General features: G+C 39.8%; 1 protein-coding gene across 1 annotated transcript; it reads right to left on the bottom strand.

Moving 5' to 3' along the window:
- Positions 1 to 20,529: 20,529 nt before the first annotated feature.
- Positions 20,530 to 21,189, bottom strand: LOC115967323. The gene has a single exon (XM_031086399.1). It carries the CDS (start codon positions 21,187 to 21,189, stop codon positions 20,530 to 20,532), a length of 660 nt encoding a protein of 219 aa, XP_030942259.1.
- Between the last annotated feature and the right edge of the window lie 1,338 nt (positions 21,190 to 22,527).

Genomic DNA, 22,527 nt, shown 5'->3' with positions numbered 1-22,527 from the left:
GAATTCAAAACATTCGAAAATATTGTCAAGTTTCTAAAGGCTCCTTCTTTGTTTTTGTATTTTGTTTTTATTAAATTGATTAGGTTTTGTGTATTGGTTGCCTTTTGTTTAAACTAATTTTCTTAGCTTTGATCTAATTTATATGCTTAGGGTTAGGGTCTTAGAATTAATGATTAAATATGGTTAGAATTAATAGATTAATTTTAACAATTTTCTTATTTGATTTTTATGTTACATCAAATTATCAAGATGTTCTACACATGTATTCTTGAATTATCAACTTTAATTTTAATTTATAATATTATTAAGATTATATTAATTTTAGATTTATCAATTGTTTAGTACGGTTTTTTTTTAAATAATTATCAATTTAAAATTCAATTTGGAATTATCAATTTAATTTAGTTTTAGGAAGAAATCTTACCCCTTATTTTAGTGAGATAATTATTTACACTTGATAATTTTTTCTTTTATCTTTATTGAATCTATTAAAATATATAATTATTTATACATTTATTTTATAAGCTTTTTCATAAAACCGTGCAATGCACGGGCCTATAACTAGTATATATATATATTAAATCCTAGGTTTGCCCATAGTGTTGATTTTAGAACAAAGCCATGGTTGCAATCTTGATTCATATATACGGCTTTTTCGTTTCCGTTGGAGATATATATTAAATCCTAAAGTTTTGGCTACTACCTATGAGTTTTGATAAATTTAAGGAAACATATTTTTGGGTAGAGATGCCTTGTATAAGTGTTTTTATTTAGTTCAGCAAAGTATAATCCTAGTGAGTTAGTTTGTATAATTCGATAAGCTCTATATTTTGTGGAGGATATTAAGTAATTTCCATGGTTGATTATAGGCCCTATTTAAGAGTGTTTCGAGACTAGTTGGAGGGTGTTTCAGCTGGGCTTTCAGAGAAATTCAAGTGCTGTAAGTAATTATGCCTAATATGCACAAGTTTTGTTTATTAGGTTCTTAGAAGCCAAAAGTTTTTCAAAAGTTATGTTTTTTTTTTTTAAGCTTATGTTTTTTAAAGTTTATCAAAAGCATTTTTACATTGTTGAAAGAGAAACTTCAAATTTTTTAAAAATGTTTTAAAGAGAAACTTTGAATTTAAATAATGTTTTGAGTGTCTGAATCTCATTTCAAAGATATATATATATATATATATATATATATTTTAAACTAAACTGTTTTCAGAAAAGAATTGAGTTCCAAGATAAGTTTTCTAAAAAGGTTTTTATTCTTTAAATTTGTTTAAAACCAAGTGATTTCAAGTCATATTCCTATTTTTCCAAATGGTATTTAAAACGTTTCTTTTAGCAAATTGAGTTTTTAGACTTACTCGAGAATTGTAAAATATTTATATAAACTCAGTTCCTGTTCATTTCTTAAGAGAGTCAAACATCCTTTGATTTATGTTTCAATTCAATATTGTGATATTCGATATGTCTATATTTGGAATAATCGTTAATATTAAGAAAATTATTCTATTTTGTATAAACTTTGCTTTTGTGATATGTGACTCAAAATAAGTGTTTTTAGAATTGATCAGATATATGTGTAAGCCCGCTCATAGGGTTGTATGTGAGAATAAGTGTTAATCCCACACCAGCAGGGGTTAGATGTTGGTATCCGCTCACATGATTGTATGTGAGAATATGTGATATGTGTATATGTGACACTGTGCTTTGGTCAATTATTTGTATGTGTTTCAAGTGATTTTAAGATTTGATTACATGTGTATTAAGTGATTCATTATATGTTTTGGAATCATTATATTTGATATCATTGAATGAGTTTGTGAAAAATCAAAATATTCGTGCTTTGCTTGACTCTATTCTGTTGTGTATTGTGTATAATTGCTTACTAAATGTGTGGCTCACCCCATTAATTACACTTTTTAGATTAAATTTTAGTTTGGAAACAGAGCCTTTGGATCACTTCGTAAGGTGCAAGGTAGAGCGTGGGAGTTTTTAGGCGACATCATTAATACTTGAAGGCTTAAAGGATTTTTAATTATTTTTATTCCGCTTTAGATTTTATAGTACTTGGAGATTATTTCTAAATTGTGGATTTTAGTTATTATAAGAGATTTATTAAGAGCATCGTTTATTTGGAGTTTATTAATTTTGGAAATTATTATGTTTATTGAGTTATGTAAGATTAGCAAGTTAGTCATGCATCTAAATTCATGTTCCATGGATTTGGGTCGTGACATTTTGACTTTTCTTTTCAAGTTGCTTTCCTTTAGTCAACTATAGGTAGCATTAGATTTCCTCCACCTACTTGCTTTTAGCTTTTAGGCCAAGAGCTTCACTTTCTGCTTAGATGAAAGCTAACATGCCATTCCATTCTTTCATTAATTTTGCTTTAGCCAACGCACCTATTCTCTGTAACAATATTGCATGAGTTGCCTAAGCAGTTTTACTTCCTGTAGCCTTTATGTCAAAGACATTCATAGCACTTACTCCCATGCCATTTTCACTTTGTGATATATATCACTATAACTTTGCTTCTTTCTTTAGCTTTTTAGGTTCTTGGCATAGATCACTTCTCCAAGAGCTTCAGAACTCCTTTTTCGCAAAACTCTTGGAATCAAGCTCTTGTAAATCTTTTATTTTTTAAAAATCCCTCAAGCTCATTAGATTTTCCAAAGCTTTGTTGTACCCGTCTTCGATCTTGCACCTATGTGGCCAAAACCCAAGTAGGGCGGTGAGATGGTGCATGGTTACCAAATGAAGGAGAGAAGAGCGATGGCGTTCCACCACAATAATCAAAGAAGAATAAAGATGCTCGTTGTAGGATCTAGATGGGCAAAGCGTTGCTGCCGAAGAAGAGAGAGGTAACCCATCGGCAAGGAGCACGGTTGTTTTGTCTGCAAAGTTTAATGGGGCTTGCGGCAGCTCACCACCCATGGCCGCAGGACCATCTATACCAATTTCGGCTAAGTAATGTTGTTGGCGAAGAGGAAGGAACCTTCATCACTAAAGAGTGAGGTTTTTTTTGTAAGAGATTGATGTCGAATGTGGCGGCAAGATGTTGAATCTATTCTTTGTGCAAGCTTGATAAAGTTGGATGCGGCGCTCACCTTGGTGAGTTAATATTTTTTTTTGCCGATCTCTTGGATGTATTTGGCAACATGTTGAATGAATAGCATCGTTGATTGTGTAGGTTGGCTCTTCCATAGGAGATCACAAAAATACTACGAGGTTCTAACCCATAAGGTTGAGTCATTGTAATTGATGCTGAATTTCATATCGAAGTTGGCTCCTTATTGATTTCGATAGTCCCAAGGCATGGAAATCAGTTTGTAGTGCAATTATGATTGACCTTGAGTTGGTCATTGTGTTGATTAATTTTGTGAGATTGTGTTTGCCAAGATTAGATTTGATGAAGTTGTGTAAAGTTGTGATTTACAAATATGTATTTTGTTGGCTTTTATTCCGTGCCAAATTTGATTGTAAGTTTATTCAATCTTTTGTACCCTATATTTATTGTGGGATTTGATTGTAAGGGTTGTGTGATAGAGAGAGAGAGTGTGTGAAGACTTAAGCAATTGAAGCCAGAAGATTTCTTGCGGGTAGCTCGCGACTAAGCATCCCGCGAAGTGAAGCATGTGCTTTGCACATGACTGGAATGTGAAGAGTCAGTACAAATGGAGACAGCTGTGTTTTACGAGTAGCTTGCGGGTAAGGCCTTCCCACAAGACACCCGCGAAACATTCTGTTCTGCCAGACTGTACTATCTAATACACACTTTCTGTACCCACACTATATATACCCTTATTACCCATAAATGTTAAGGAGTGCTTCTGAGAGAAAACCCTAGCCAAACACCTTGAGAGTTAGGGATTATCATACCCATATATCTCTACACATAAGCTTGTGGATTTCCTCAACTCCTACCTCTCCATTTACATACCATTGAGAGGTTGATAGCCCAAACACTTACCACACCCTTTCAGAGTGTCAAGTGAGGTTTATTGCCACTGGGAAGCATTGGAAGAAGCCAAGGATGGCAGATGCAACATGGAGCTTGTTGCGGGATCCAGAGAGCTAGACAAGACACGGTTCTGAGAAACCTTGTTGGAGTAGGAGCTTGGAGGGCTTAGGTACAACGGGTAGATTAGGATTGGAGGGTCTCTTGCTAACCCATGTATCCCAACTGATTGTCTAGTGGATCGATTACCGCTTGGAGGGCGGTGGAGAGGTTTTTCGCTGAGTTCTTCGGTTTCCTCTTCGATAACACATCGGCGTGTTATCTGTGTTTGCATTCTTCTTCCCTACTTTTTTACATTTCATTTTACTGCTGTGTTTATATGAGTATGTGTTAGAGTAGCTTGTTTGTTTATTTGCTCGCATTTACACTATTCCACACTTAGAATTAAGTTAGTGTAAAATCTATCGAGCCGTAACTTTGATTTGGGGGTCTAAATAGCTCTTGTGTTTTTAACACATTTTCAAGCTTTCAAGTTGTAACCATGAGCAATAAGCAATATTGCTGGCCACGTTGGTACAATAAATTTGAGATGGAATGGGGTGAAGATACCACTTGCTGATATAGTATAGAGATGAGACATAGCCATTACATTGGTTGGTAGCCCCTTGTATCATGTTCTTGTGATGAACGCAACTAAGAGCGAGAGGCACCAAGTGTTAGTCGCTTCTTGATTCAGCAAGTATGAAATGAAAGTGTAGGAATGAAACTTGAATTTCTAGTGTAGAGGCGCATGGCGGTTGAGTAAGCCTTTAGCCCTTGATAATGCCAATGAATGAGCTATTGGGTTGTTTGTATAACTGCTTAATCATTGTGAAATACTAAGTGTTAATACCATTTAGAGTAAGCCATGTGTTGCATAGCTTGAATATTAGCATGAATTGGTGGAGCCGAAGTTGGAGATTCCATGTTGCAGCCATTATTCCTTCTATGTAATTGTCGACAACCTCAATGCTTTGCACAGACAGTAGCTCCGTTTGTTTGAGAACGAAGCCAAAATTTCTCTAGCAAGTTAAAATTTGTTATGGCAAGTCAAAATTCACTGCCAACCCCTTTTCATTCCAAAAAGGATTGGTGAGTACACCGCATTGTTGTCTTGCATAGAATAAGTGTACTTTGGGAGATATGCCATTATTGAGCAGGAACTTTGTAACTCACTTGGTAAGTCACATATCTTCTTCATTTTTTTTTTTATTGCATATAATAGTATATTGTGTGAGTTGTACTATGGTTTCTTGTAGGATGACTTTAGCTTAGACAATTATGATGTCATTGTTGGGATTTTCATTTTTGAGGCCAATCCCATTGCCAATGCATCATTTTCTGAGGTTGAAGTTGCTGCGGACAGCAACATAGAGCTGCAATAGATGGTGCCATGGCTGCCATTAGTAACTTTGAACCCTTTTTGGTTTGTCTCTCGCTTGTTGCTTTGAAGTAATGAAGAGAGTCATTGCAAGCCAATGTCCCGAAGGTGGTGATGTTGGATGGGGACTATGACATCACTTCGACTTTTCCTTCACCTCCTTCATTGTTTTCTTTTTTTATCTGATTGTCTTATATTGAGCTTCAAGCTATGGAAGTTTGAACTGGTTGTAATATGTAACAGGGGCTGTTGCCTTGGAGACACTTTCTCTTGTATTTTGCCTTTGTGGACAGCCCATTTATGCATAGAACAACTCCTATTTAGTTGTATTGGTGCTACTTTGGGCTTGTACTATCATGGTTAGTAGACACTGATGGTGGGCTAAATCAAACTCCATTCATCCATGGTGGTCGACCATGACCAAACCACGTCCAAATCAATTAACAAGAAAGGGAGTCAAATAAAAGGTATCATAGGTAATGAATGGGCTTCGTCTAGAAACTTCATGATCATCCCAAGTAATTTTTTCGTCCATATCACAAGAGGACATGGACGATCAAATGACACTTAGTAAAATTCAGGGGATTTTCTACAAACACCAAGTAATTGGACCACATTCTACTATTCCAAGACGTGGGGAGTATTCCTTGAAATCCACCCCATTTTCTCCACTAACCCCATGCATCTCCCATGATGGTAGTGGATCTAACAAGTAGACCCACTAAAAACTCTCTATAAAAGGGACCTAACCCCGTCAGCCCAAGGTAAGTTTTGCACTATTCATCTATTCACTACTTTTGTGTTCTAGAGAGAAAATTGATTTAACTGTTGGAGGGTCCTTAGCCGGTTCACCCCAGTCACCTTTGATAGTCATTTTCTTCATTCTCAGGTCATCCAACCATCATGAAAGTTCGAAGCATTCAGCCTACTGATTTTCGTGCATCATCAGTTGGCGCCGTCTGTGGGAAAGCTTTCTAAGTGTTAGCCACTTTTCTTTCCAAGACAAAAGGCTGCATGGTTCAAACTAGATCAATGGCCACAAGTCCAGAACACCAGGAGAGTGGAAATGCCTCCAGTCATCCAAATTGTGCACCAGCACCACCACCGGCGTCCGTCCAACAACAGTTGTAATCTATGGCAGTTGCAATGGCAGGCTTGACGCAACAAAACCAGGAGTTAACTAGAGAAGTCAATAGAAGGAAACAACATTGGCAACGTCGTACTGAGGAACCTGGGCAAAACTCAGAGAATGGAAGTGCGGAGAATAGTGCTGAAGGAGGAGTTTAGTCCAAAGGCACTGTCACTTAAAGGGTGCCACACTTGGAGAAAAAGATGGACTAAATGAAGAAGGCCATAGAGGAGATGAAGGACTACATGAGGAGGACGAATCATGTGGATGGTCTTGTCCACAGGACTGACTCTCCCTTCACAATGTCCATCACGAGTCATCCTCTACCCTCCAAGTTCAAAATACCTACCTTGGACTCATATGATGGAACGCAAGATCCTTGTGATCACATTGCACTGTTCAAGATAACAATGCACCTCCAAGGCTTTCCAGATGAGATCATGTGCAAAGCCTTCCCTACCACGCTAAATGGCCAAGCCAGGGTATGGTTTGGTAAACTACCACCAAACACTATAACTTCATTATAGGAGTTAAGTAAGTTGTTCGTCAACAACTTCGTTGGAGGCCAAAGACATAAGCGCTCCTCGTCCAGCCTACTGAACATAGAGCAAGGAAAAAAATGAGAGTCTATGGACTTTCATCAATTGTTTTAACAGGGAAGCCCTATTGGTAGACGAGATAAATGACAAAATCCTTTTGGTGGCCTTCTACAATGGAGTTACTTCGGATTTGTTCATTCACAAGTTGTATGACCAAGAGCCACAAACAATAGCCAAACTGATACATTTGGCTCAAAGTTTTATGAATGCTGAAGATGCAATCATTCACAAGTTGCATGACCAAGAGCCACAGACGATGGCCAAACTGATACATTCAACTCAAAGTTTTATGAATGCTGAAGATGCAATCATCACCAAGAAGAAGAAGAAGAAGGCTGAACGAGTAGAGACTAGATACATGCACCATCCAGAACAAGGCCTTCTTCCAAAGAAAGCAAAGGTGGGAGAAAAAGAGGTCGAGATGGCAGGAAGGTAGGATCGTCTTCAAGACGATATTCAAACTACATGCCCTTGAATGCCCCACTTGACCAAGTGTTGATGCAAATCAAGGATGACCCATCCTTGAAATGGCCAAAAAAGATAAAAGGAGATCCTAGCAAGAGGAATAAAAGCAAGTACTATCGTTTCCACCGAGATCATGAACATGACACATGTTGATATCGTATTTTGTCCGCCCTCGATTTGCGTGACAGACTCCGAAAAATCCAAAAATATTATTTTCTCTCCATGGGGCCGCATGAACATCCATAATGATGTGGAGCAATCCGTTCGGACATCGGAGCATCCGAAGTGCCTTTTTCAGTTAAAATGACCAAAATGCCCTTGGTCAACCCAAGGTTGACCGAAAGTCAAACAAGGTCAAAATCCTCTTAAAATATCACTTTTCATAGTTTTACATCAAACCCGAGCTTCTCGGAGATTTTTGGTAAATTTGACAAAGTTTGACATGGAGTTGACTTCTAGTGGGCCCTAAAAACCCTAATTTGATCCGGCCCTCAGAATGGGTTGAAACCAACACCATTGCGAAGATTATCAAATTCTCAGTCCAACGACTATTCATGGGTCGAGATCGAAGTTAGAATGGCCAAGATATCATGAAAATCAGGTTAACGCATTGATTGATGCACCACTAACTTTCGGGAGCCGTAACTTTTGATTTGACCGTTAGATTTTCAAGTTCCTTACCTTTTTAGAAATAGGAGGTCAAAATATTTCCAGGGTTATCAAGATCAACCCGATTCGAGACCATTTGAAGGTGGCGACCCTTCAAGGGCTGCCGCCTCGTAATCCATGCCGGGGCTATAAAAAGGCCCCAAACACCTCCAGACCAAAAAAAAAGAAAAAAAGAAAAAAAAAAAGACTTTCTGGCTGCCTACTCTCTTCCTGGATGAATTCTGAGCTTTTCTCCTCTCTTCCAAACACAAAAAACACATCAAAACCTCTTGAGTCTTCTCTTCACCAAAAATACAAGGTATTGTTCTTATACCCAATCTTCCATTCCTTGGTTCTACACCTTGGATTTGGGGTTTAGGGGTGTGAATGTAGCTTTTTAGCTACTATCCACACCCCTAACTTTCTAAATTTTTTTCTAGCTTTTATCTTGCTCTTTTTTCCTTAATAACATGATTTATTGCTTTATCTAGCATGATTCTTGCTTTATCTTGCTTTTAGCATGCTTTTTAGCTTATTTCCATATGCTTCCATGTTTGTTCATGTGTTAGTTGTCTCTTCTACATGTTTTATGCTTTAAGCCATGCTTTAGATGCTTAGATCTTTTCTTTCCCATGTGTTGATGTTTGGGTCTACATGCTCACATGCTTGATATCATGTCTTCGGCTATGCCTTGCTTAGATGTACATGTTTGTATGCATGTTCTATGCTCATATGCCTATGTCCATGTCGGTCACATGCTTGTATGCTTGGGTTTGCGTTCTCCCATTCCTTTATGTTTATATCTACATGCTGAGATGTACATTCACATGCCTACATGCATATTTCCATGCTTATATGTGTAGATCGGTGTGTTTACATGCTTAGATCGATGTTCTCTACATGCTTTATGCCATCATCTCTGTGCTTGTGTGCCTCACGCCATGTTTATGTGCTTAGGCCTAGACCTTATTTGTCATGCCATGTGCTATTGTAGCCCTTTCCTTTTATTGCATTTTCTTGTGTTTTGGCCTAATGGTTAGGACCCGATCTAGACTCTATGGTCTCTGTCATCGTCCATACACCAAGGTCCACATCAAAGGGTTTGGATCATCCTATATGCATGTCTATGCTTGTTTGCTTCTATGCTTTATGCTTGTGCTAGCCTTTCTTGTCCTAGGCTTTGCCATGTTTGGCACCCTCCGTGGGCTTGACCTTGTGTGGTTACATCCGACGCCCATGAGGCCTTGTTCGGATGTAACCATTTAAGAGGCATCTCCGGATGCCGGGTTGCTTCGTGTGTACCCTTCCCTTTTCTGCTCCGTGCGATGCTATGCTTACAGTGCTTGTTTGTGCCACCCGTTGGCTTTCTATGCATCTTTACACGCTTGCTCATATGTCCATGCATGAGTCTTGCTTGCTAGTGCATTGTCCGTGCTTCAACATAATCAAGTTATGGACATTCGATCCAAACCTACATTTGTCCTTCGCGGACACCACCTTTTGTTTGCTTTCTTACTTGTTTGCCTTCTCGCTTGTTTGTTTGCTTTCTTGCTTCTTTGCTCACCATGTCTATCATGCTTATCTGCTTTATGCCTCTTTCATATGCCCTTTGCATCTTTTCTTTCCATTGCTTGTTTGCTGGTTTCTTTTCTTTGCCTTTGCATGTACACACATGGAGCAAGGACGCATGGAGTTAGGGCACGATCTCCCAGGCGCAAGCAAAAAGGGGTAAGGATGCAAGCATGTAGATATAAGCTAAGCGGCAATGTTCAGTAGATTTAGGGGTCTAGCCTCTCCCATTTGGTTATGTACTCTTTTAAACCCCCTTCCTTTCCCCCTCGTTTCTCTCTTAGATGGTTTGTATTGGGTATATCATGCCATGTACTATTCGTCCTCATCTCTAGAGTATGGAGACCCCTGTTTACTTTTTTGCACCTATATTTTGGGCCATGCTCTAGGGATGTAGGCATTTACTTTTCTGCTTTATGTACTTGCATTGTGCATGATGTATGTATATATATACCTGCTCGCCCCTTTCGATGTGATTGTCATAGTCCATGTCATATAAGGCAAAGCGATGCCTAATTTCTACCACGAAAGTAAGGTGACATGTTGTCGAATTTTCATCGTGGAAATCTGGTACTTTGCCCGAATGCCTTAGGAAAGCATAGATTGGAACCACACCCATTCAAAAGCCAAACCTCGAAGCCCCCCATGCATGCAAAGCCCTAAAAGTCAATGCCAAAATCATGTTTTTTACTGCCAATCTCTGAAAATTAGGGTTTTACCAAAACAAAGGACTGTCCTTGGATAGGCGTTGTGGGGTGCCTAACACCTTCCCTACACGTAACTAAACTTCCGGACTCAAGAATCAAGATTTTTTGCCATCCACGTTAGATTAGGAAAAAAGCCCATTTTTCTTAGCCTAGGATCGGTAATAAAATCAACTAGAAACAGGTGACCAATCACACCTTAGAAAAACCCAATGATTGGTGGCAGCTTCACTTACCTTTGGTAATCACCTAAAATTTGGCCAAGATTCATGTCACACCTCCAAAGGTAGACCTACCTTCCTCCCCCGAGAGAGAGATCACCCAAAGCTTTGCGTAAACCACACTGATTATCGAGAGGGGCCTCTAATGCCCGCGGGGGAGCGTCGCCACGGCGGGTGGTCGAACGAAGGCCCGATAGCAATTTTCCAGCCATTCGAGGCTCGGGCATTGACAACATAGACAACTGTTACCACTTAAAAAAAAAAAAATTGAAGTTCTTATCAAGCAAGGAAAGTTGAAAAATTTCCTTGGATGAGACCAAAAGGACGAAAGACTACCATTGAAGGCAAAGCAAAAGAACCAGTGTGTCAATCACTTAGGGAAATAAGGGTTATTGTGGGAGGAACATCAATTGGAAGTACGTACAAAGCCAAGAAGACTTACTTATGGGTAGTTTAGAATGTTCAATTCACTGGCTACCCACCAAGGACGTCCGGGGCAGACAAGCCAGCTATCACTTTCACAGATGAAGATGCGAGGAGGTTACATCATTCTCATGACGATACGATCGTTATCACTTTGACGATTGAATTACACAACAAGAAGTGTGTTACTAGATAATGGGAGTTCTAAAGATATCCTCTACTATTCAGTCTTCCAGCAAATGAGGGTTAGCAAGGAATTACTCTGACTAGTGAATGTGCCTTTGATTGGGTTTGGAGGAATGAAGGTTCTACTGCTGGGCACCATTTCCCTACCAATCGTGGTCGGCTCTTATCCACGACCGATCAATAAAGAAGTGAACTTCCTTGTTATGGATTGCTCGTCCTCTTACAATGCCATCATAGGACGACCAACTTTGAATAATTGGAGAGCTACAACGTCTACTTATCATTTGTTCATTAAATTCCCAATGGAATATGGCATAGGAGAAGTACAAGGAGACCAGTGGTGGCTAGAGAATGTTACTTGGCTATGTTAGCGATGGACAAGTAGATGCAGACGATGAACATCAAAGAAAGAAGAACAGTTGCTGAGCCAATTAAAGTATTGGAAGATGTTCCCCTAGAAAAATCCAACCTGGAGAAGTTTACAAGAATCGGAACAAGCATGAGGGAGAAGACGAAGCAGGATTTCATCCAATTCCTCAAGAAGAGTATGGATGTTTTTGCTTGGAGTCATAAAGACATGCCTGGGATTGGCCCAAGTGTGATTACTCATCATCTAAATGTGTCCCCGTCCTACAAGCCCTTCTGTTAGAAGAGAAGAGTGTTCGCCCCAAAACGAGACAATGCTATCAAAGAAGAAGTTTATAAGTTGGTAACGCCAGAGTTCGTCTACAAAGTCTACTACCCTAATTGGGTAGCAAATGTAGTGATGGTCAAAGAGGCTAATGGAAAATGGAGGATGTGCCCTAAGGATAGTTATCCCTTTCCACAAATGTAGTGATGGTCACAAATTTGAACAAAGCATGCCCTAAGGATAGTTATCCCTTTCCACAAAAGGTCATGGATTGTTGAATGTTCAAATTCCTTGATGGACATGTCATAGTAAATGGAGACGTCATCATTCTTCACTGCTTGCTTGAACCTGCTCCAAACCAAGTTCTCATTCCTTAGAAGAGTCATGGGACTGTCTTCAGGAGGAGTGGTAGTAAGAGAAGAGCTAGACAGCCTTGCATCAGTACAAGTGAGGGGAGTGTCAGCCTTAGGAGCTACAGACGATTGAACAGAAGCAGTAGGAGGAACAAAGGGGTTGAGCACGACGACAGGAGCCTTAAACGGCATAGAGGAATTAATTTTTGGTCCCTTATTGCCTTGATGGCTAGGAAGATTCCTAGTGTCAACCGTTTTAGACACGGTCTTCCTCTTTTCTGACGAGGCTTGAGGGGCGACCTTTAGCATCGTCAAAGTGGGTGGACGAGTCTGAATAGGGGCATCCTCCTCCATTTGGACGACTTCGTTGCCACCAACAAGACCTTTCCCTTTGTTCTCTTTCATGGTTGCCATTCCTATTAAAGAAAAGGGGAGAGAGGATCATCAAAGTTTAGATGAATTAAAAGAGAATGAACAAGCAAAAATGAGAGAAAAAAAGATAACTTACGTCGACGAATAGTAAGCTTATGAGCTAGTGCTTCCTTTGTAGGAACATGTCTGAGTCCCTAAGCTACTAGATGGTGGAATGTCACTAGAGAATGGAAGGTTCTATCAGTGAAGGAGCGTGCTTGTTGGACACGGTTCAAGTAAAAGTTGGACAACGAAGGACGAGCTATCGCTGAAAAGAAAGAAATAAGAGTTAGACAAGGATAATGAAACAATTCAGATGAGATAAAATAAGAAATATACCCTTGGAGCATAAATGACCCATTTCACTAGTGTAATGAGGGAATGTATCACTACCTACCTCAACAGGGTTACCAGCCCAACACCTAGAGACAAAGAATAACTCCGTCTTCTAGAGCCTATCAGATGAGGGAAGGAACCTAATTAACCTACAGTTAGAAACCCTAGCTGAGAATTGGTAGAAACCTAGGGATTGGCTTATCTTAGAAGGCTTATAGCAGTACAAGAACTTGTCCACAGTAAAAGGATGGTTCCTATCGAAAGCCTCCCCCCACAGTACTTGCATGGCAATAATGGTTCTCTACCCATTAGGATTAAGTTGGTTTGGCCCTATACCTAAACCTATAAAGGAGCTCCATAGCAAAGGCATTCAAAGATAATCTAAGGTCCCCTAAAATGTAAGCTTTATATATGCCAACCCTAGGAGAGTTTGGGGTACAACACCAATCACCTAGGGCAGCAAGACGAGTGTTAACTTCATCAGGAACTTGGCATAGCATCATAATATGTCCTCTTCTTCATTAGAAAGAGAAGGAATGGACGGTTGAGCACTTGTTGATGGGCCAGCAGACAGTCCAGAGGCTGCCCTTCTTCTCATTTCTTCCTAGAGGACCTTTAGAGGAACTGCAAGAACTCCAGACGAGTATTGTTCTTTCGTAGAGTTAGTCTCATTGCTACGACTATCACTACTGCTACCGTCACTACTATTACTTTCATCGTGATACTCGTTTATATCCCTATTGTCCCTATCACTAGATGAAGACATTACTATCTCAACCATTTTGTAAAAAATTCTAAAGACGGAAACCTACAGAACGAAGAGAAGAGGATACCTAATGCTAGACGAAAAGGACTAAGGATGGGAGATGACTCCTAGATGAGGCAAGAAGGACGAGAAGGTCAGAATAGAAAATATGAAAAAAGTGAGAGGGTAGAAGAGGTATTGGCTTATTTATAGGCAACAAGATGGGACACCGAAGCGACGCAGACCAACCAGAAAGTGCTAGGTGGTAATATTCTCGAAGAACAAAGCGAAACGACGTTCAGGCCATTAGGATCGAACCTTTAGTCCTCTGAAAACATGTCCAAGATCCAGATCCTTTTGTCCTCTGAAAACGTGAGCTAAAGCCCAAGAATCCTTGGTCCTTTGCAAACATGTCCAAGATCTAGAACCTTTTGTCCTCTGAAAATGTGAGCCAAAGCCCAAAAATCCTTGGTCCTTTGCAAACATGTCTGAATACCAGAACCTTTTGTCCTCTAAAAACGTGAGCCAAAGCCTAAAAATCCTTGGTCCTTTGCAAACATGTCCAAGATCCAGAACTTTTGGTCCTTTGAAAACATGAACCAAAGCCTAGAAATCCTTGGTCCTTTGAAAACATGTCCAAGATCCAAAACCTTTGGTCTTCTAAAAACATAAGCCAAAGCTCAAAAATCCTTGGCCCTCTACAAACATGTCCAAGATCTAGAACCTTTAGTCCTCTGAAAATGTGAGCCAAAGCCCAAAAATCCTTGGTCCTCTGAAAACATGTCCAAGATCTAGAACCTTTGGTCCTTTAAAAATGTGAGCCAAAGCCTAAAAATCCTTGGTCCTTTGAAAATTGGGTCAGTAGTGCAGTCTCTCACAACAGATTGATGAACCCTACTTTCAATTGCTTTGTGACCTCTTCTTTGATCTTTAGGAGCCATTCAGTCCTCATATGCCTTAACCTTTGCTTAACGAGCACCATGTGAGCATGGATATCAATATCGTGTTGAGCTATCTTAGGATCGATACCAAGTATATCTTCATAGGACTATGAAAAAACTTCTTGAAATTTTGTGAGAAGCTCTTTGAGATCTTTTCTTTCTTTCTTCTTTAGGGTTGAACCAATTTTAATTAAGTGCAGATTCTCATCATTGCCCAAATTAATAATTTCAAAAGTTGGTTCCATAGGTTCAATTTTCTTTTCCAATTGTTTATTAATTTAATTTTCAAATTCATTAGAATCATTTAAGTGCATAATTTCAATATTATGGGACACATCAAAATATGCCAAATTAGAATTCATCTTATTGAAAATGTTGAAAAGTTCATTCGACCTTGCATTACAAAAATTCTTTTCCTCATTCTTAGAAAACCCAACCCAAGTCCAATTATCGAGGTGCCCCACAGTAGGCATGATGAAGGTAGAGGGATCACTTGGCTCTTCATTGGTGATAGCGAACACGTCCCCTTCCATCTTCAGCATAGTCTTCATTGTTTCAGTATCCATGTAGTCCGCCTAATCAACTTCCTCTTGAACTTCCTTGATTACCACAGTAGGTTTCTCCTTGAAAGTAAGCTTCTCATTGAAGAACCTCTCCCAACTCGGATACACTTTTCCATCCTTACCTATCCAAAGTTCGGGAAAGCCACTATAAATACCTTATTTTGTCAGCCCTCAATTTGCGCGCCGGACCTAAAAAATCTCAAAAATGTTAATGCTTCTCCAAGGGGCCGTGGAAACATCTAAATTGACGTGGTGTAACCCGTTTGGGCATCGAAGCACTCAAAGTGCCATTTAAGTCAAATTGACTAAAATGCCCTTGGTCAACCCTAGGTTGATCAAAAGTCAAATTTGGTCAAAATCATCCCAAAATGACATTTTTCATGTTTCTACATAAAACTCGAGCTACTCAGTGATTTTTGTCAACTTTGACCAAGTTTGACCCGAGGTTGACCCTCAGGGGCACCAAAAGCTCTAATTTTGATTCTACCATCAGAACGGGTTGGGACCAGTGTCATTGTGAAGATTATCAAATTTCCTTTCCAATGACTATTCATGAGTCGAAATCGAAGTTAAACTGGTTGAGATATCTAGAAAACCGTGAAAAGCGCATCAGCATGCTTCCTGAGGCCATGACTTTTGATCCAACCGTTAGATTTTCAATTTATTTAGTGTTATGGAAACTAGTCATCCAAAGATTTCCAAGGACACTAAAATCAGCTCAATCCGAGTCAGAAAAGGCCTACAAATATCCGTCTAAAGTTGAATTAGGAAAAGGCCAGAATTATTGACATCAACAAGGTGGCCAGCAGCCCGCGGCCCTACAAAGTGCATCGGCAGCTGAAGGGTCACTTTTTCACTACAAATGACCCTTGACCCCTCATTTTGCAAAAAAAGATGAATGTTGGGCAGTTTTTGGGCAAATTATCTCTCTCTAATTTCTCTCCCAAACACATCCGAACACCTTTAAACACCTTAAATTCTCATCTTTTCTCTACAATCTTCAAGGTAGTGTTCTTGCACCCAATCTTCCTCCCCTTGGTTCCATACTTTGGATTTGAGGTTTAGGGGTGTGGATGTAGCTTTTTAGCTACAATCCACACCCCTTTCTCTTTATTGTTTTGCCTAGCTTTGTTTTGCTTAATAAAATGCTTTTATTGCTTTTCCTAGCATGTTCATGCTTCCTAACATGTCTTTATAGCTTTCCTAGCATTTCCTAGAATGTTTCCTTGCTTATGCCATGATTTAACACTTTGATGTTGTTAGCCTAGCCTTCTTGGGCTAGGATATGTCTAAATTTAATGTATGTGCTTAGATCCACATGTTTTTAGACTCCTTGCCATGTTTATGCTTAGATCCACATGCCTATTGTATTCTTTGCCATGTTTTTGCTTAGATCTACATGTTACTACTTGGATCTATGTCATTATGCTTAGATCTATGTGTTTATGTGCTCCATGCCATGCTTGTATGCTCAGATCTATGTTGGTTGCTATGCCATGTGCTACTTTAGCCCTTTTTGTCCCTTGATATCTCTCTTTCTTTCTTTTTGGCCATTTTGGTGGAGTGTAGATCTAAATCTTGTGGTCTAGGCCTACATCTGCATACCTAGGCCTATATGAAAGGGTTTGGATCATTTCCTTTGCATGTCTATGTTTGCTTGCTTGTTTCTATGCTTTATCTCCATGTTAGCTTCTCTAGATCTAGGCTTTGCTATGCTTGGTGCCTTCGTGGGCTTGTGCTTGTGTGGTTACATCCGTCCCTCCTAGGGTTTGTTTGGATGTAACTACTTATGAGATACAACTACGTGGTGTTGGTGTGCTTGATATACACCTTTCTCTGCTCTGTACAATGTTTATATGCTTTCCTTGCTTGCTTTGTGCCACCCGTTTGGTTTTCTTTACTTCTTTGCATCTTTGCATGCTTGCCTACATGTTCATGTATGAGTCTGTGTGTTGTCCATATTCCTATCCAATGGAACTATGGAAACTCGATCAAAACATGTTTCTTTGCCTTTTTGTGTACTTCACATGTTTGTTTGCCCCCATTTGGAATCTTTTCCTTATTTTTCTTTAGCATGCTTTTCCTTCCGTTTGTTTCTTTGCTTGTCTGCTGGCTTGTTTCTTTTGTATTTGCATGTACATGCATAGAGCGAGGACGTTTGGAGCAAGGGTGCAATCTCCTAGGCACAAGCAAAAAGGGTAAGGGTGCAAGTAAGAGGTTGCAAGCCCACAAAGGGCAATGTTCAATAGATTAGGGAACCTAGCCCTTCTAAAGTGGTTTTCTCTTTCCCTCTCTCTAAGCCTCTTTTCTAGAGCATGTATTAGGGTCCCCATCTATGTACCCCCTTTACTTTTTCCTGCTTCTTGCTTGGGCCGCGTTCCTTGGGTATAGCAATGTCAGTTTTACATTTCCTATACCTTACTGGGCCATACCCTTGGAACGTTGGCATGAAAAGAGATGAATGAAGAGAAAGACTTACTTTGTGTTTATCATCATCACACGCTACCTTTGACTCTACTTTCACTGGACCCAGTCAAGATTCAATTCCTAAGTTTGATTTATTTTCCCGTTCTATGTGATAGCGTTATGCATGATGTATGTATATCTATATCTGCTTGTACATGGGTGATTGTGCACTTTGTGTGATGGACTCTTTTGACCATGTGCGTACCCCTCTCTAGTCATGAGAGCTTTTGACCTTGTAGTGTAGGTATGCGCTCAAGGCGATTGCTGTAGGTGTGTATTCATGCTATATTGTGTGCACGATTATAGCGGTGTGATTGTCTTGATTTATGTCACCAAGTGACATCGGTTTCCCCATGTATGCAACATGCATCAACATGCTTAACACTTTGGAGGGCTACAACTCATCAGGTGCGAGCATGTCGATATGCGCCGTATACACAGATGCGCCATAGCGCACCAAATGCCAAACTCTACCGGATTTTCACCGTGAAAATGGGGCATCCCCATTGCCATATTCTCACATTGAAAGCTTGGTGAGAATAGTGTTTTGTGTGCTATGATGCATCTAAGGCGAAGCGCTACCAAATTTCCACCACGAAAATAAGACGAAATGTTGCGAGCTTTTCGCCGTGGAAATTTGGCAACGACTTTAAACACACTTGGACAGCATCGATCGAGACCACACCCATTCCAAAATCAAACCTTAAAGCCCAATACGTTTAAAGCCCCGAAAGCTAATGCCAATAGCTTGTTTTCAATTGCCAATGTCCTTAAATTATGATTTTACCAAAACAAAGGACTGTCTACAGACAAATGTTGTAGGGTGCCTAACACCTTCCCCACACGTAACCAGACTTTCAAACTCAAGAATCAAGTGTTTTTCTTTACCCATCTGTATTAGATTAGGAAAAATGACCTTTTTCTTAGCCTAGGATTGGTAATAAAATCAAATAGATTCAAGTGACCAATCACACCTTAGAAAAACCCAATGATTGGTAGCGACTTCACTTACACTTGGTAATTTCCTTAAAATCGACTCATATTCTAATCACACACTCTAGGTATGACACACCTCAATAACAACTCTCGCACCGAGAGAAAGGCGGTGAGCGTCACCGCGATGGGTGGTTGACAGCAGCCACAAGGCATCGACAGCCACAAAAGGGAAAGTCTCCTCCTTCCTTCATGAAGTTTCCATTAAGGGTACCAAGGTTCTTTTTGATTCCATTACATCCTTCAAAGAATCCTAAACCCTTTTTGGTCAGTTGTGTCTTGAAATCGGGGAATTCAGCCAACCTTTTTCCTTCTTTTCCAAGACCTATACCAAGCATACACTCCATGTTCTTCATCATTGCAATCACCTCATGGCTACAATATAGGAGCAAATCTGTCGCATACCTTTCATCCTTCAATCCATAGTCAGCCAGGTTCACAAACTCAAAGCCAATCATTTAAAGCTCACTTGCTCCCTCTTCAAGTCCACAAACGGGAGCTAGGATTTCACCATCACCAATTACCATAGCAATACCTCCCTTACATGGTATTTTCATCTTTTGGTGTAGAGAAGAGGGAATAACCCCAATGGGATGGAACCATGCCCTTCCCAAGAGAAGGTTGTAGTTTGGGGTAATGTCCATCACGTGCAATTCCACAATTGTCTCCAATGGACCAATCTTGCAAGGAGCTTTGAAAGTTCCCATAACCTTCCTTGAAGTATTGTCATATGCCCTAATGGTCAAATGAGAGGGGATGATCGTCTCCATATCCAGGCCAATGGTGAGAGCGGTCCTAAAAGGGCATACATTTAATGCAAACCCATTATCAATAAGTACCATTGGAACCTTAGCACCTATGCACTCAATGGTGATTTGTAATGGCCTAGTGTGAGTGGCTCCTTCAGGAGGAAGTTTTTCATCGGAAAAGGCAAGGAAAGGATGAGACGAGGCTTCAACTCCCATGAGAGATAGCACTTCTTGCGGTGTAGTTTCTATGGGCCCTTCCTTTCCACTTAAGACATCCAAGAGAGTACTACGATGCTTGTGAGAAGCTATTAGCAAGCCCCATACAGATACATGAGCTTGAGTCTTTTTTAATTGAGTCAAAATTCTATCTTCTTCCTTTTTCTCTTCTTTCCCTTTAGGCTCTATAGGCTTGGATCCTTTTCCTATGTCCCTACCAGGATAATCCTTCTCCAAAAAAGATGGCTTGTAGTGCCTCCCACTCCTAGTGATATTTGTCACATTGTCCTCCACGACTCTTTTCCTTAATTCGGTCATTCCTATGGGGAGTATCCCCCACACAGCCTCTGCATTCTTCAAGATCTCATCCTCGTCGTCCCATATCTCTTAAACTTCTACTGCATTAACCTCTATGGTTTCTATCAACTTTGAACAATCCCACTCAATCTCATTTATTGCACCCAATTCTAATATGGAGGAGGAGTTCGATGATAATTAGGTAAGGAGTTCTTCCTAATGTTAGGCTTGGTGATGATGTTAGGATTTGGGAGGGTTCCATTGTCTATGAGGTCTTGTATTTTGTGTTTGAGGCGGAAACAATTGTCGGTTTTATGGCTAGAGTTTTGGTGGAAGTGGCAATATTCATTGAGGTTCCAAGTAGGAGGTATAGGATTGGGCATAGGTGTGGGATCTAGAGGTTTGATGAATCCTTTGGAGGCTAGATTTTCGTATGCTTGGGCGATGGTCATTCCTAGGTTGGAAAATTCTCGGCGGGCTCTCTTTGTGAAGCTTAGGTAGGCTAAGGTTTGCTAGGGTATAATGGCACTTACATATACGGGATTGGGTGCTTCAAAATTAGTTACTTCTACCCCATATGTCTTCTTGATTGGAGGTTTGCACTCACCTTTCTCCAATTGCCCATTATTGATAGCATCTTCAATCCTAGTTCGACAATCACATAATTCCCCAAAAGAACTAATAGGTGATGACAAGAGCCTACTATTATAAGCCGGAATAAAATTCTTGATTATCATGTTAATTTGGTCTTTCTCATTTGGCCTATTAACCATCCTTGATGCCTTTCCCCTCCACTTTGTCATATATTCGGAGAATGTCTCCCCCACTCCTTGCTTAGTGGTCTCCAAGTCCCTTAGAGTCACATCGATTATGGTGTTGAAGATGAACTGCTCCAAAAACAACTCCACTAGCTCATTCCACACCTTGGTCTTACTTGGATCTAAGCTATAGTACCACCTTAATGCACCTCTCGTGAGTGAGAGGGGAAATGCATGCAAAGTTTGTTTCTCATCCAATCCCTTCATCTCAGTAATGCTTAGATACCTCCTAACATTTTGTTTTAGGTCTCCAGTTCTATCAAACTTTTCCACATTAGAAATCTTGAATTTTGGAGGCAATGCAATAGGAGTCGTTGAACTTATGTCTCCTTTGTTATAGAGGCAATCATCCATCCCTTGGGCCTTGCGAAAGGCTAGTTACATCTTCTCCATCTTTTCTTTCATGGCCACGGTATCCGTGGTAAGCTTCTCAAATTGCTTGTTTCTTTCATAATCGGCCTTATCTTTCTCATCCCAACCTTCCCCTTCTTCATCATCATGAATCTCCACATGTGCAGTCTTTTTGAGCTTGGCTTCTTCTAGTTTGGTGAGGTGACTCCCCATCTTCTTGAGAACATCACTTTGTTATTCCATTTCCTTGAATATCCTTTATGCAGTCTTATCATCAATTGGAGTGGCCATTGTTACTTGAGATGATTCCCCTTCTTGAAATACTTCTTTTTGATATGTATCCTCAATCTTGACCAAGCGTCTTCCATGCTTTTCTCATACCCAAATTGAAGTGGCGACGTGTTTACTTGGTCTTTACGGTGCAATGGTGCCTGAAAAGTAGTCACATTTCTATTAAGTTCATGTCCCAATTAAAAGGCTACTTTTTACTTTTAAATGTTCTTAGAAAGTCTTTAAGTTCATTTTAATGAAGGTCCAATTACAAAATCACTCCCTCTCCCCTCATGAATCTTTCCCCTTGTTTCATTGGGCTTTAGTCCATTTACAATAATTCTCTCATCTTTACTCTCGCGGGCTTTCATTAGAATGTACTTAGAGATTTTCAACCCTTTTTCATTTCATTATCATCAATTTTTTTTTTTTTTTTTTGAAGTAGCCTTCTAGCTAGAACATATTGTAGCCTTCCCTTCAAAGTCCATGAATTTCTCATTATTTTGGGCCTAGGCATACAATAAAGAGGCCCAAGATTAGAGAAATTCATGTTAATTCATTGGATGCTAAATCCATAGCATACTTGTAACCTTAAGCCCAAGGTTCTCTTTTTCAAAAGGCCTTTTGATTTGGGCTTACGATAGCAATTATGCTATGGTCTAATGAACCTTTCAAGTTAAGATATACCTATGGACTTTGGGATAAGCCTCTTATATGTGAGAACTTTTTTATTTTTTTTATTTTTTATAATCCCAAATATCTTAAGGTATGCCATAACTCTTGGGTCATCCTTCAATTTTACATCTTTTATCTTTATTTGTCCTTTAGAATTAGGTGAGCACAAGATATATGGTTAAACAACTAGGAGATATAAAGGGTAACCTCCTTTTGGTGGGATTTAGGACCTCTCTAAGTGTGGGTGGGCCCCTTAAAGTTAAAGGAACAAATTAGTAGGTCACTTACAACTAGGTGGGTCATGATTCCAACTGAGGGCCTAAGTGGACCTTTGTGGATTGGCGGCAAATCCTTAACATACTCAAAGCCCATCATAGGTAATGGCACGTATTGTGA

Source organism: Quercus lobata, chromosome 2 (assembly GCF_001633185.2).
Source record: "Quercus lobata isolate SW786 chromosome 2, ValleyOak3.0 Primary Assembly, whole genome shotgun sequence".
Taxonomy (NCBI): Eukaryota; Viridiplantae; Streptophyta; class Magnoliopsida; order Fagales; family Fagaceae; genus Quercus; species Quercus lobata.
Note: the sequence above shows the minus strand (reverse complement) of the source record. Positions and strands in the feature narration are given on the sequence as shown.